This window comes from Pelodiscus sinensis, chromosome 16, assembly GCF_052426305.1.
Source record: "Pelodiscus sinensis isolate ZL-2025 chromosome 16, ASM5242630v1, whole genome shotgun sequence".
Lineage (NCBI taxonomy): Eukaryota > Metazoa > Chordata > Testudines > Trionychidae > Pelodiscus > Pelodiscus sinensis.
Genome location: NC_143067.1, coordinates 26231063 through 26246973, shown reverse-complemented (window position 1 = coordinate 26246973; position 15911 = coordinate 26231063). Strand labels below are relative to the sequence as shown.

The window sequence follows — 15911 nt, the reverse complement described above, 5'->3', positions numbered from 1 at the left end:
GAAATGTTATTTATTCCTTCACTAACAATACAAGAAGCTCACTCAATGAAATATATAGGCAGCAGATTTAAAACAAACAAAACAAATTATTTATTCCTGGTCAACCTGTGGAACTCCTTGCCAGGAGGAAAGGCCCAAACTATAACAGGGTTCCAATAAGAACGAAATAAGTTCAAGCAGCATCACAGGAGCATTCTGGCTTCTAGCCAGGATGGGCAGGGATATTGTCTCTAGTTTCTCTTTGACAGAAGCTGGGAATGGGCAACAGGCGCTGGATCATTTGATCATTGCCTGCTCTGCTCATTCCCACTGGGGCATCTGGCATTTGGCCACTGTTGGAAGACAGGATACTGGGCTAGATGGACCTTTGGTTTGACCCAGTATGGCCGTTCTTATATCAATTATAAAAAAAATAAATTAATGAACATTGCCTATCTCCTAAAACTGGAAGGGACCTTGAAAGGTCATCAAGTCCAGTCCCCTGCCTTCACAGCAGGACCAAGTACCATCCCTGACAAATATTTGCCCCAAATGGCCTCTGCAAGGATTGAACTCACAATGCTGGGTTTAGCAGGCCAATGCTCAAACCACTAAGCTATCCCTCCCCCATATAGAGCCCAAATATTTTTGTCCCCTGCTGTAACAAACTAGATCCCACTCCCTTTCCAAAGCTGAAATACAGCCCAGAGTCCTGACAGTGTCTGTCTGTCTCTCTCTCTCTCTCTCTCTGCAGAATTAGTAACAAAGTAAGAATATACATTAAAAATGTCAGCCTAACCAGTGTCCCTTAAGAGACTTGCCACAAGATTCAAAGGGGTAGCCAAGTTATTCTGTAACTGGAAAAACTTAAGAAACAATGAATAGTCTAGCAGCACCTTAAAGACTAACAAAACATGTAGATGGTATCATGAGCTTACATGGGTACAATGAAATGCCACAAGATGTCATCTATGTTAGTACTGAAGCTGAGTGGGTCTAATAGTTATCTAATTTTCTTTTTTGTATATAGGAATTAGATACAGTTCTCCTGTCAGCTAATTGCTAAGCTACCTGCCAAAAAACTAGAATTTTTAATTTCCTTAATAGCCCCTGGAAAGAGGTGATGTGTATGTGTATGGGGAGGGCGGATGGGGTCAGTCCCCCACCCTCAATTTGCTGCTTGGCTTGTACTGAGCATGCTCAGTAACACTGCTGAATCTGCTGTCCTCATTCTGCTTCCCCCTCATTCTCTCGCCCCACATCACAACATGCACAGGTCACACACACACACACACACACACAAATTTGAGAATGGCATCCCTGCATCTCACAAGTCAATGCAGGGCTATCAGGCTGACCCCTAAACTACTCTTTGGTGCCTGTGCATGTTCCCTGCTGATGGTCCCTGCCCCACTTTTGTAGGGAAGGTGAATTATTCAGGTGTGAAGGCAGCTCTCCCCCATGACCCCATATTGGAAGGAGATTTCACCCACCATACTTGAACACTCCAGCTGAGCTACCAGATACCACCAAGGAGAAAGGAAAATCCAGCCTTTGCCAAGGTTGGTCTCTGGAGATCACTTTCATCAGCACGAAAGGAAAGGATTGGGTGCTCTCAATTCCTGAGTCACAGTTTCCCGTGGAAGAATCAGTAGCTCTCTGGGGTGGCCATAAGCCATCATCATTCCTCATCACCTATCTCCTGCTGAAGCAGAGTTACTCAGTCACTTGCAAATGAGTCTTCCCCATATCTGGGGAATGTCCATAAACCACAGGTCAGTGCTTCCTACAGAGCACCACGGCAACTAGGTAGCTAGAGGACTGAAAGAGGTTGTGGTGTAAAAATGGCTACCAACCCCTGTCCGGGTACAGGAACCAGCCAGCTGGCTGAGGACATGTGGCCCCAGCAGCAGCATCTCTGGAGACCGTCTATCAGGAGGGTAGGGACATCCAGCTAGTCTAGCCAGTATAAACTGAATGTGCTTCTAAGGCGTGCCTAGTGCATGGTGGATAGAGTGCCAGTCCGGCCAAAGCACGTAACTTCATCATGAGAGCTGGGGAACAGGTACTTACACTGTTGTGTTCAGGGTCTCCACAATCTCCTGCTGCAACCTTGGGTCCTTCCTGTGACTCTCCACCAGCACAAGGGCTTGCTCATAGCTGGCACAGTAAACATTATAGACACTTTCCATCTCCTCCTTGAATTCTTGGAATAGGGCACCTGGGCAGCAAAGTTACTAGAGTCACACTGGAGAGAATCCCCATTCACAAGGGAGGGACTGCCTCACCTTGCCAGCACAGTCTGGCCAGCTGGGTCAAAAAGAGCCCAAAGACTGAATGGATGTGGCAGCCTAGAGGAAAAAATCTCCAAGCTGAGGCTGAGGAACAAGGCAGGTCACAGTGTGGAGGAAGCCTTTGAAGGCTGAGGCAGAGATGGAGGGCCCCACTCTCCCCACCACACATGCAGGGGAAGTTCCTCCTCACCCAGCTGGAAATGGGAACACGAGGAGCTGGAGAGCAAACAAGACACAGCCACTCTAGGCCTGCCCCAGCCAAATGTAACAGAGCAACGAGCATCACTGCCTCTGAGGCACTCCTCCTAACCTGGCTGTGATGTCCCCCCACTTGCTCAGGTAGGTCTGATCTTGAGCCTCGTGCAGAGTGTGTTCCCCAGGGTTAAGCTCTCAGCGATTACACTGAGCTAGTGAAACAATCCGCTTTGATTAACACACAAGACCCAACAGTTCCTCCCTTCAGGCTCGGGATCCCTAGGAGAAGCAGAACATAAGTACAACTCATGCTGGCTGCAATGGAGCTTGATGCCCTGGATTGCTGCTCATGCCACAAGGCTGGCTAGGTCTGCCAGAGCTGCAGACAGCTTGCCAGGGGTGATGGCTGCTGAGGTGAAGCAGGCCCTTTCCGCCTGCAACTGCTGGGGAGCGACCGTATCAGATTAGTGTTAGCCTGGCACACAGGCACAGGGCCACACTGCCACCTTCACACTTACTGATCAGAAGCAGCTGCTCAGGCCCCTGGCTCTCAGTTGCTTCCAGGCCTTTCAGGAAACGTTTGGATACTTGGAGGATGTCATCTATGTTAGAGAAAAGCCCTTCCAGGTCTATGTCAGGCAACTGAAAGGAAGGAAGAAGCCACAAGCAATCAGAATGAATTTGGTTCCAATTGGAGCATGACTAGAAACCAGCCTCTGGGCAGCCGTATGTGCATCCTTCAAGCCACCCTAAGAAGCTGCACAGAGGGCTGGGTGGAAAACTATTGCATTTCTCAAACCCTCTAGAAGTATCAAAATCTGGTAACATTCCAGGGTGGAGGCTCTGGGGGTGGGCAGGCACACAGGTGTCAAGACATGAGGGGGCAACAAATGGAAAACAACTTACACTCTCCAGTGAAATAGGTTAATACGACCATCAGAAGTTTAACTGAGTGAGATGCTCTGGTTCTCTGTATCCTGGCTTGATATGAACCAGGGACTTGAACGTGGGTTTTCCACATCCTAGACCAGGATCTTAAATGGCTGACTACAGAGTCAGTCTCTTTCCTGCACTCCCCATCCACTAAAAAACGATTTGAGTGCCAATGAAATGGCATCTGTCGATGGAAATGCTTTGTTGATAATATTTTGACCAGCTCCAGCTGCATGCACAGTTTTCCACCTCAGTTCAGAGCAGAGCATTCACTGCACTGCATGCCCTCGGTTGGATGGTCAAACACACACTGGAAGTTTGTATATGTAAAAGCGGGCATGAACGTCTCAACAGGTAAAATCACAGCTGCAAGTTTATGGCTATTGTTGAAGCTGCCTCATGTCACAGGTAACTATGGGGTAGAACTCCTGCAGGGCATCTGCCACTCTCTGAGGAGTTGCTGGAGGGTTCTGTCTCCTAGAATTCAAGAGGATTTATTTTTAGGGTTTGACAGGGGTGCTGGAACAACATGTATAGGGGGAGGGGATGCCGAGAGCCATTGAACTGAACTGGAAACATGTATGCACTGAAACCACTTCCAGCCAGGGGATGCTGTGGCACTATGAGTTCCAGTCCCAATGGGCTTCGATGTCAATCTCTCAGGCCTGGCTAGACACCTCCCCATCTTCTCTCCTCTGGACCAGGCTATTGACAAGAGCCCTTTCCTTGGAAAGGGGAACAGGTATGGAGACACCACCAGAACATTCCCACACTGTGATTGGGAGATTTTAGTCTAGCTCTCACCTGCTTTTGCCGGAGGTGGGCCCGGATATCCAACACACACAGCTCAATGGTGTGGACATAACTGGCCTCTGTCTTGATCAGTTCTTCCACTGCCAGCCTTTGGTTCTGCTGCGCTCTGCCAAAGTGCGTCATGTCTTCATATATGGGGCACTCAGCTCCTGGGGTCTCCTCAGCAGGCAACTCATCTGGTCTGGACTGCGCCATGCCAGCAGCAGGCTCTGAGAGAGGTGGAGAGCTCAGTTTAGAAAAATTCTGCAGTTGAGTCATCTCAACAGAGGCTGTGTCTAGACTGCAGGCGTCTTTTGAAAGAAGCTTTTCCGGAAGAGATCTTCTGAAAAAACTTCTTCCAAAAGAGAACGTTCTCACTGTCAAAGCGCATCAAAAAAGTGATCTGATTTTTCGAAAGAAGCGTCCAATCAGTGTGGATGCTCTCTCGCATATGAGGCCACCTGGAACCAGTTCAGCCAGGGCTTTAGGTCACCAGTTGCTTCCGAATGCTGGTGCTGAAGCTTAGCTGAGATGTGCGCACAGCTGTTTTTCTCCTTCTGCTGCGTGTTTGCCTATCTCTTTGAGGGACAGCAAAGCTCTTGCAGTCCCTGTTGTGGTTGCCACAGCTTTTGTCTTGATCCATGGAGCCGGTGCTGCCCCTGGGCAGATGATTGTGGCAGGGCCATGCTGCAGTTTCTACAGCATTTTGGGGAGGCTGCCTTCCTGGGTTTGCACAAGCTCGACTCTGAGTTCATTCCTGAGACCCTCTCCCTGTGTGCGGGAGCAAGACCCATGCAACCACACACCACAGTGGAGAGGCGTTTCTGGAGGCTGAATAGCAGTTCCAACTGGTGGGACCGGCTGGTCATGGAGCGGTAGGAGGACCAGTAGTGACTCTGAAACTTCCACATGCGGAAGACCACTTTTTTGGAGCTGTGTCTGGCCCACCCCTGCCCTCCAACAACGCAAAACCCACCTACAGCCCGCCATCCCCCTGAGGAAGCGGGTTGCAATCACTGTCTGGAAGCTGGCCATCCCCGACAGTTACTGGTCGGTGGGCAACCAGTTCGGTGTGGGGAAGTCCACCGTCAGGGCCCTCCTCATAGAGGTAAGGCACTCTCAGGCTGCAGTCCCTGCGGGGGGGGGGGGGGGTATACTCCTGGAAAGGGGGGACCCTTGGGAAAGGGGGGTTGGGGAACTGAGGGGGAAGCCCTGTCCTCAGGGAGTTGTGCCATCCTGTCCTCACACAGCCCTGCTGCTGGGGGGGTGGGGGTGGCCTCATAAGGAGTGGTTTGTGGGGTGGCTTGTGGGGTGTTTGTGGGGGAAAGGGGAGGGGAGGAAGAGGAGGGGCACCTCCCAAGGGCTCAGGCACCCCCTCTCATCCTCTGTTTTGTGTGAGTGTTTGTCTCCATCTGCAGGTGGTGAGGGCCATCAACTCCATCCTGCTGCACAGGGTCATCCACCTGGGAGACGTGGACCCGATCAAGGCTGGATTTACTGCCCTGGGGTTCCTGAACTGCAGTGGGATCCATAGATGGGACCCACATCCCAATCAGAGCACCTCAACATCGAGTGGCCCAGTACATCAACCGCAAGGGCTATTTTTCAATGGCGCTGCAGGCCCCGACCATGGACATTTTACTGACATTTTTGTCAAGTGGATGGGCAGGGCACACGATGCCCGTGTGTTTCATAACTTGAGCCTCTACGGCGAGCTGGAGGCAGGCACATTCTTCCCTCGCCGGGACTTTGCGGTTGGGGATGTGCAGATGCCACGGTGAATCGTGGGGGAGGCAGCCTATCCTCTCATGCCATGGCTTATGAAACCCTATATTGGCCACCTGGCCCCCAGCAGGGACCAATTCAACTTCCACCTCAGCCAAGTGAGGATTCAGGTGGAGTGCACCTTCAGCCACCTCAAGGCGCATTTCAGGTATCTTCTGACCCACCTTGATGTGGGGGAACACAACATCCCCAGGGTCATCTCGATATGTTGTGGAGAAAAAGGGGGAGGCCTTACTTCTAAGGTGGGGGGCAGAGGCCGGCCATGAGGGGAGACCCTTTGACCAGCCGGGGACAGCTGCCATTTGCCAGGCCCATCAAACCGGGGTACGCATCCGGGAGGCCCCAAGGGAGAGTTTCTCTCCAGGACCCCAGTAACTCTCCCCAGGGCTCCCAACTAGGGGCCTGTGACTTGGTCCAATATCCTTTTCCCACCACAACTTCTCCCTTCATCCTTTCCCTGACCTGGGAATAAACACAGCTGTTTTGATTTCAACACAATGCACTTTGTATTTGTCTTTAAAAAAAACACTGGGGAGGGGGCCTCATAACCTGGAGGGGGGCTCAGGGCTGGGAGTGGCATGGGGGATGTCTGGATGTGCCACCTCGGGTGCGGGGACCTTGTCGAACTTGGGGTTGGGTGGGTCCTAGGACCACAGGAAGGTAGGCAGGAGGGGGGTGGAGCGGGGTCAGGGATGGCAGGAGGGGCTGGGAGAGGGGAGGGGGCATGGGCATCACTTGAGGAGGGAGTAGAGGCATCGCTTGGGAGGCAGAGGGAGAGGGAATGGGCATAGCAGGGAGGGCAGGAGCAGCAACAGCAGTCGGGTGTGCCATCATTTCCTGCATGATGGCACACGTTATCACCCTGGTCCCACTGTGGGTTGGCCAGTCTGCGTCCTCCCGGACCTTCTGTGCCAGAGTCAGCTGCATGTCGCGCAGGACGCCCACATGCTGCCTCATCAGCTCTTCCTGGACCCTGGAGCACTTTCAGGTCCCCCGGGCTCTGGCGGCTGGCTGTGGTGGTAGGTCTCACCCCTTAATCCCATCTGGTCCAGCTAGGGAGAACACAAAGAGGGAGAGGGGGTCAGTCATCCGCGCAGACACTGTTCCTGAGGCCGTGCCCTCCTCTGTGAGCAGCGACCAACAGTCCTCGGGCTAGAGGACTCACAAGGGCCCCAAGGTGCCACGGGAACCAGGCTTCTCGCTCTGCTCCCCCATGGACAGGCAGGCAAGGGAAGTGTCTGGTCACAGCAGGACCCCATGGGCAGCAGAGGAGCTGGGAGCAGCCTGGCCCTCCCTGGGGCCCACACACACACCTGTGCCTCGCAGCGCTGCCAGCTGGCGCAGGGGGTGCCTTGCACGTGCAGGCGTGCCCGTGTGCTGTGTGCGGTACTCCTCTGTGTATGTGTGGCTTCCCCTGCGCCCGAGCAGAAGCCTGGGTAGGCTCAGGGGCTACCTGTTGAGTCCGCAAGGCACGCAATAACGCTGCACGTGGTTCCACGTGCTCGGACTGCAGCATGATGTCCAGCCCAAGCAGGCCAAGCGACGCTCATACGCCTCCCCCTCTGCGCCCGCCTCCCCCGCCCCGTGTGACAAACTGAGAGCACTCACCTGAAGATCCCTCCCTAGCGTCAGATGATGCCTGGGACACATCCAGTCTCATGACAACCGGCTCCAGGAACAGCGTCACAGTGGCTGAGTCATTCTCCTCCTCCTGCTGCCCCTGCTGTCCGTCATCCTCCTCCTCCTCTGCGACCTCTGGCCGGGTGACAACAGGCATCTCCAGCCTGGAATCCATGAGGACGAGTGGGGAAAGGGCATCCCCACTCCCAGGATCTGGTGCAGCTCTGCGTAATAGGGGCAGGTGTGGGGTCCTACCCCGGAGCATAAGTTGTGCTCTCTGGCCCTCGCATATCCCTGGCGGAGCTCCTTCACCTTAATCCGGGGAGTAAGGTGAAGGAGGTCCGGGATGGGTGTCTCTGCTCCACCAGGGCCTTGGCTATCTTGCCATAAATGTCCGCATTCAGGCTTTTGGAGTGGAAATCCTGTAGGGTCTCCTCCTCCCTTCACAGCTCAAGGAGGGACAGGATCTCCACTCCAGACCAAGAGGGTGCCCATCACGTGCTACCTCTTGGTGGGTCCTGGGAGCCTTGGTCATGCTCCCTGCAAGGACCAGGGAGGTTTCAGGGGGCTTGTGGCTGTGCCATTGGTCAGCAGGCCTGTGGCAGGGAAAGCCGCACAGCCAGGATGCTGCTCCAGGGCTGGCTTCCTGCCACAAGGCTTGTCCAGGATGCCTGCAGCTTTAAGAGGGGCCGGGAGACAGGAACTATAGAGTTGTGATTACTTTAGACGGAGTGGCCATCAGGGCCCCTGTGTTATTTCCTGGAGGCCTCTTCTTCAGAAAAAAACCTCTCTTCCCTGTCCACACATGTCTTTTTCCAAAATAAGCTCTTGAAAGTAGGAATAAGGGATCTTCCGGAAAAGGGCTTATTTTCCGCAAGATCCCGTCTAGACTGGCGCTTTTCTCCGGCAAAACTCCGAGCCGGAAAAAAGTGGCAGCCACGTTCATGCAAATGCTGCATGGGATATTTAAATCCCCCGCGGAATTTGCAATTCCGAAGTGTCTCATTAGCATCCCTTTTCCGGAAAGGGGTGCCAATGTAGACACAGCCTCAGTGTGGAAGATAATGGTACTCCTTCTACTCTGAATTATTTGTTTAACTTTTATTCTGACCAAAACAATTCAGGGGATTTGACATGAATTTGTGAAATGTTCAGGGCCACAGAATCAGCATTTTTTGCCCCCCAAAAAATCAGTCAAAAATCCAGGTCTATTTCCATTGACAGCAGTGGACTTGGGATCAGGCTCTCAGACAAACATATCCCTGGTAGGGGAAATGAATTTTAAAAAGCTAACCCTTCATTTGTAATAGGTATTAGAAGAAAAAACATTGTTGTCAGGAAGTGATGTGCCTTTCACATTAGAATGTGTCTCTCTGGTTTCCTCCCTGCCTGCAGAGAACAGGAATAAATTGAGTTAACTCACACACAGTTTCCTTCCTGGATTCTGTATGTTGCTCATTTGAAACTACGGGGGAAGACGCAGCACTGCAACTGGCAAAGCAATACACTCAAAATCACTCCATGGTGGGAAGCTTTGAATGGGATAAACAGTTCCAATCTGTGTCAGCTCCAATTCACAGCGTGCTGACCCTAAAACGTCTAATGATTAAAGTGCTGGCCCAAAAGGGAGAGACATGAGCTAGGTGATGCAAAATAGGAGGATGAAGTGAAAAATCAGGGCAGGGTGCAGATGCGTTGGCAGGATAAGAGAGGTGCAATGGAAACTGAAATTGCGACTGCTGAAATGCAGTGCTTTTACTGGGTGTGCTCTCAACCCACCCACCCATAGTAGCTCTAAAGTTAAATTACTTAGATAAGTTTGTCGCCACTTAAAGTCCTACCCAATTGCTTGGAAAGAATCCTGCCCTGCTCAAAGCCCGTAATTGGAAGGGAAAAGACCAAGAGGTAAACCTGAAACACTGCTTTCATCCCACCAGTTTTAAGTCTGCAGTTTCTGTGACTCATCCTATGGGTTCTCAGTCACACTCCCTAAGGTTTGGCTGCAGCTTGATGTTTGAGCTCATCTGTTCAACTATCCCTAAACCTTAAGTGGTCCAGGGGTGAATATTTTGCTTTTGGTACAATATAGTAGTGGGTTTTGGTGCCATGCTAGCCTCACTGGACAGTCATCGTTCACTGTTGCTCTCTGATCTCTGCCCTCAAACCCAGATTATAATGTAACCTTCTGATCTTGTTTTATTCCTGCTTCTGCTGCTGACTCACAATGAGACCTCTGGCGAGTCACTCTGCCACACTAAGACTCAGTTTCCCCATCTATAACATGAAGATAATACGAATGATCCCTTTTTATAAAGAGCTTTGAGATTTTGGGATGCAAATATCCTCATTTCAATTAATAGTCCTTTATGAACTACAGACACATAAACACAGTTTCCTGTGCATCCTGCTGGAATGCAGCCTGGAAAGAGCTAATGGCTTAAGGGTTAAGCTAACACAGCATAGAGCTTTCTCCATCTCAGGCTCTGAGACTGCACAGCTATGTGGCAGACTCCCCCAGGAAAGTCCAGCTCTCAGAAAAGCCCTTTGGTGTGCACCCTTTGACAAATGAGAGACATTTGATTGTCCAATCCTGCTGCGGATTAGCGTATTTCTCTCCTCTGCTCCCCAGAGACAGTGATACTTATCAGCAGAAACAAAAAACAGGACTTTGTAGCACTTTAAAGATTAACAAGATGGTTTAATAGGTGATGAGCTTTCATGGGCCAGACCCACTTCTGGGTCTGGCCCACGAAAGCTCATCACCTATTAAACCATCTTGTTAGTCTTTAAAGTGCTACACAGTCCTGTTTTTTGTTTCAGCTGCACCAGACTAACACGGCTACATTTCTACCACTATACTAATCAGCAGTGATTCTAAAATCAGCGCCCTTCTTCCCCGAAGGTTCTGATCGCAAGGGAGGTTCTCCAGACACCAGACCAGAATTCTGAGCTGGTTTATATTCTGCTGAAGTCAGGGTGGGATCTAGTCCATGACGTGGGTTTGCCCTGCCTCACCCTTGGTGGCACCTAGTTTTTCAGACATTTCCTTAATCCTTATGAGTGGCAGCATTTTAGTAGTGAATGGCCCATCGACCACTGTCTGTATGTGATGCTTTGTGGGAAGGTAGCCACTTCATGCTTAATGGGCATGACCAATTCTGCAGCACTATACTTCTGGGATTTTCTTTCATGACACCGTTTGCACATGTTCTCATTCACACAAGTGCCAGTCACAGAAGTATCTGCCTGACTCAGCCAGTGCAAGGCAAGCCTTCAGGGATGACATCACTAGGGTCCTACCAAATTCACAGTTCATTCTGATTAAATTCATGGTCAGAGGATTGTAAAAATTATATATTTAATTATTTCAGCTACTGAAACCTGAAATTTCACAGTATTGTAATTGTAGTGGTCCTGACCCACAAAGAAGTTGGCCCGGAGGGGTGGGAGGCGAGCATTGCAAGGTTATTGGGTAAGGGGTTACCATTCAGCTACCCTTATTTCTGCACTGCTGCTGGTGGCAACGCTGCTTTCAGAGCTAGGGAGCTGAATTGCTGTGACTGCTGGCTGGGAGCTCAGCTTTTCAGACCAAGTCACCACCAGCAGCAGCAGCACAGAAGTAAGGATGGAATGACATGGTATTGCCACCCTTCCATCTGTGCTGCGTCCTGGGCCCTCATTCAGCAACTGCATCTCTCTGAGGGTACGTCTACACTACAGCGCTAATTCGAACTAACTTAGTTCGAATTAGTTAATTCGAACTAAGCTAATTCGAATTAGCGCATCCAGACTAAAAAACTAGCTCGAATTAGCGTTTTGCTAATTCGAACTAGCATGTCCACATTGAGTGGACCCTGAACAGGGCTTAAGGATGGCCGGAAGCAGTGCCGGCAGGGCATCAGAGGAGGACTTAGAGCGTGGAGATGCTGCCTCAGGCTAGCCGAGGGCTGTGCTTAAAGGGACCCGACCCCCACCCCGGACAGACAGTTCTCAGGGGTGCCCCACTTGCAAAGCAGTCCTGGCTTGGAGTGCCCTGAGTGCCCACACTGGGCACATCACAGCACTCGGCCATCAGACCGGCTGCACTTGCCGCAGGCTGCCATCTGGGGAGAGGAGGCAATCGGGGGGCTGCAGGAGAGGTTCCACCCCCAGAAGCCTGCAGAGCCAGCCCAGTCCTCCCCATCAGGGGCTCATACCCCATTCCTCCCTCACCTCCTTCCACTTACCCTTCCCTAGCCCCCCTTCCTGATGTACAAAATAAAGGACACGTGTGGTCAAAAATAGAATCTCTCTTTATTGAACAAAACTGGGGGAGACTGGGAAAAGGAGGTGTGAGAGGGGAAGAGAGAGACTGGGAGAGGGGAGGGCAACTAAAATGATCACGGGTTTGGAACAGGTCCCATATGAAGAGAGGCTAAAGAGACTGGGACTTTTCAGCTTAGAGAAGAGGAGACGGAGGGGGGATAGGATAGAGGTCTATAAAAGCATGAGTGGGGTCGAGAGGGTGCCTAAAGAAAAGTTCTTCATTAGTTCCCATAATAGAAGGACTAGAGGACACCAAAGGAAAGGAATGGGTAGCAGGCTTCAAACTAGTAACAGAAAGCTGTTCTTCACAAAGCAAAGAGTCAACCTGTGGAACTCCTTGCTGCAGGAGGCTGTGAAGGCTAGAACTAGAACAGAGTTTAAAGAGAAGTGAGATCAAGTCATGGAGGTTGGGTCCATGAAGTGGTATTAGCCAGGGGGTAGGAGTGGTGTCCCTGCCCAAAGTTTGTGGAAGGCTGGAGAGGGATGGCACGAGACAAATGGCTTGGTCACTGTCTTCGGTCCATCCCCTCCAGGGTCCCTAGGGTTGGCTGTTGTCGGCAGACAGGCTACTGGGCTAGATGGACCTTTGGTCTGACCCAGGACGGCCATTGTAAGCTCAGGGCTCAGGGTCGGGGGTCTCAGTGGACCACCTTGATTTTCATGCACACCTGCTCCTGGGTGGCCAGGCTGGCAGCTCTCCTGCCCTAGCCGGCCACTTTCCTGTGCCTAGTGCGGAGGTCGTGGACGAGGTCCACGATGTCCGCACTAGACCAGGCGGGTGCCCGCCTCTTGTGGTCCCGGGCAAGCTCCTGGGAGCCGCCAGCCTGGTCCCGGGAAGAGGGGGAGGGCTGGGGGGCATCGGGTGGCTGGCTCGAGCCGTGCCAGGTGCAGGGTCTGCTGGCTGGGTGCTGGCAGGCTTGCACCTGGCACGGGCACCATAGCCAGCACGTGCCCCTTTAAGGGGTCTGGGACCGGGAGGGGGGCAATAGAGTTTCCCTGGTGGTGCCCAGAGTGGCCACCAGGGAAAGCTGGGGAGGGCTAGCTCCCACTAGTTCGAATTAAGGGGCTACACACCCCTTAATTCAAACTAGTAAGTTCGAACTAGGCTTAATCCTCGTAGAATGAGGTTTACCTAGTTCGAACTAAGCGCTCCGCTAGTTTGAATTAAGTTCGAACTAGCGGAGCGCTAGTGTAGCGCCGATCAAAGTTAATTCAAACTAACGTCCATTAGTTCGAATTAACTTTGTAGGGTAGACATACCCTGACTGCCCACCTCTGAAGGCAGCAATGAAGAAGTAAGGGTGGCACAGTATGGTATTGCCACCCTTATTTCTGTGCTTCCTGTGGGGGTACTGGCTTCAGAGCTGGGTGCCGTGCTCTGAGACTGTGCAGAAGGGAGGATGGCAATTTTGTGACCATCCAAAACAACCTTGTAACAGCCCTTGCAGCTCCCTCTTGAGTCAGGGCTTCCAGTTTGAGAAACACTGGTCTCCCCTGTGAAATGTATACACAGTGTAGGGTAAAAGAACACAAGAGACTAGACTTCATGGTCCGTGACACATTTTTCATGCCTTGAATTTGGTAGGCCCTCCTAGACATTGACATATCACATGTAGGTTGATACCATCGGCATATCGTTATCCTCAGACAGGGCAGTGTCTCTCTGCAGCAGGAGGGATGTTGTGATATTAGACCCCATGGCCTAAGTTCCCACTAAGCTGCGTGGCCACCTGACTGCGCAGCTTCTCATTAAGGCCCACACAGGGGCTCAGAGCTGGCACAGGTGGAGATGCCTCTCCCCAAACACTGAAGCTGCCACAGCCAGCAGGGGTGCCCCTCCCTGTCAGCCCCAGCACTGAGCTGCCACAGGCGGGGATAGGGGGCCCCATGTTACTGTCTCGAGTGCGGAGCTGCCCTGGCTGGGGCAGTGTTGTCAGAGGTGTAGCGAGGGTGTTATGCGCCATGGGGCAAAGGAAAAATTTCCATCACCCCCCTGCCACTGCCGCTGTGCGGCAGAGCCCCCAACCTGGTGCACAGCTGAGCCTGACCCTGAGAGGAGGGGGGGAAGCTTATTCCGCATCTTCCCCTGCTCCCTCCAGTTTGGGGCCAGGCCACTAACCAGCCTGCAGAGATGGAGGAGGGTCGGGCTGAGGGCGGAGAGGCAGGAAGGAAGCTCCAGCCAGCAGCGGGGGGTGGAGGAGGAGCAGGTGAGCCAAGGGATGACGGGGGAGTGAAGAGGAATTAAATTGGTGCCCCCCTAGCATAGCGCCTTGGGGCAACTGCCCCCCGTCCCGATCTCCCTTGCTACGCCACTGCGTGATGTACTGTGGCCAGCAGGGAAGCAGCCAGCACAACGGAACCGTCTCCTAGGCGGGGACCATGGGGCTGCGTGAGCTGCCTTCACCTTGCAGATGAGAACAGCGCATGTGGCCTGCCCCAGAGCATCATGCACCCACCAGGATATCGACTGACCACTTCTGGGGCGCAGCTCAATGCCCCAGGACAGGGGACAGGGGACAGGCAGGCACCAGGCAGCCTGTCTTAGTACCGCTGTCCAGATAAGCCCGAGCCCCAACTCCCTCCTCTCTCAACCTGTAGCCACTTCCCGTGCCCCAAACACCTCATCCCTGGCCCACACCCTAGCTCAGAGCATGTACCCCCTCTTACACCCTAACCCCAGTCCTGAGCCCATCCCCAAACCTGGAGCCCCTCTCCTGCACCGCAAGCCCCTCATCCTCAGCCCCACGCCAGGCCCTGCACCCCCCGCTGGAGTTCTCAAACTCCTGCACTCCAACCCTCTGCCCCAAGCCCGATCCCCCGCCACACTCAGAAACTCTTGGCCCCTCTCCCGCCACCTGAGTTTTGTTCTGTTCACCCATATGAAGGTGATGTGCTGCACATGACCGTATCACCCATCATCTCCACACTGGTGCACAGAACAAAGTTCATTCCACTCAGGGGTGGGAAGAATCAGAGAGATCGCTGCAGAGGGCCATGCCCTGCAGCGATTTATTGCTGCTATAGTCTAGGGGGTGAATCTCGCCCCAGTCACAGTGCCAGGGGTAACAGTTTTCTCCCAGAGTGGTAGCTGCCAGACCTGGCCTCCCAACTCCCTGACTCTTCAGCATTCTGCAAGCTTGGAGCTGTCTCCGTCTGCCCAGGCACCATCCGCCTTCTGTCTTCTTCCCACCCTCCTGAATCTCACTGCTCCCACAGAGTCTCCCAGCAACAACTCATGCTGCATCAGACATGCCTGACCTATGTCTCACTGGAAGCTTCCTTCTGCAGAGACTGAAGCTGCTTGTATGTCTGACAAATACTTAGCACAGGTTCCCAGAACTGTACCATAGGACCTCAGCCAGTGCACCTCCCTACCCAGTGAGCTGTGCCCTACCACACCTCTCCAGTGCCTTCACCAGTGTCCTCTTACAAGCTCCAAGTGACAACAAGCAAGGGATTCCAGTGAGTGCATTGTCACTACTCAACAAACCTTAATAATCCCAATGCAAGAACCTGCCTTATAAGATACTAAGGCCCCTCCCAGGAGAAATTTGAAAGAAACTGGAAAATTCCCTAAAGAATATTCTGTAGGGATTGGTCCTGCCAACCACAACCCCTCTCCCCAGGCAGCTTTCATGTCCAGAGGTTCCATGTGGATCAGACCTGTTGCCAGAGATCCTGCCCTGGGCTGGGGCTGCGTCTGCATCAGAGTGCCTTTAAAAATCACAGATTGCTTTGGGAATAAATCGGAGTATGTGGCTTTGATAGTCCTCTTGCCTCTCTCAGAGCCTGTCATTGTTCAGTCTCCCGGGCAGCCAGCCCATCTGGAAACTGTGATTTAGGAGACGTCCCCAGTTCCAGCTGTTCAATTTTGGGTAAGTCACTTTGCTGCTCTATGCATCAGGGTCCCTGTCTAAAGTGGGGATATTATTGAACCACCTGCACAGCACTTTGGTGAAAGCTGCTATAGAAGCACAAAGTCTTATTGCTGCCAGTATGACTCAGAGG

General features: G+C 52.4%; 1 protein-coding gene across 3 annotated transcripts in view; it reads right to left on the bottom strand.

Moving 5' to 3' along the window:
- Positions 1-15911, bottom strand: part of ARHGEF37 (Rho guanine nucleotide exchange factor 37) — a 50644-nt gene that overhangs the window by 20352 nt on the left and 14381 nt on the right. For 2 of the 3 annotated variants that reach the window (XM_075900219.2, XM_014581080.3), the window contains exons 2-4: positions 4206-4423; positions 2987-3110; positions 2053-2200 (exon numbers count right to left, since the gene is read on the bottom strand). In XM_075900219.2, coding sequence (XP_075756334.2) covers positions 2053-2200; positions 2987-3110; positions 4206-4409 — 476 coding nt within the window. In that variant the 5' untranslated portion in view covers positions 4410-4423. Of the gene's footprint in view, positions 1-2052; positions 2201-2986; positions 3111-4205; positions 5328-15911 lie in introns of those variants that run through there. The other variant, XM_089769529.1, reaches the window with a different exon arrangement.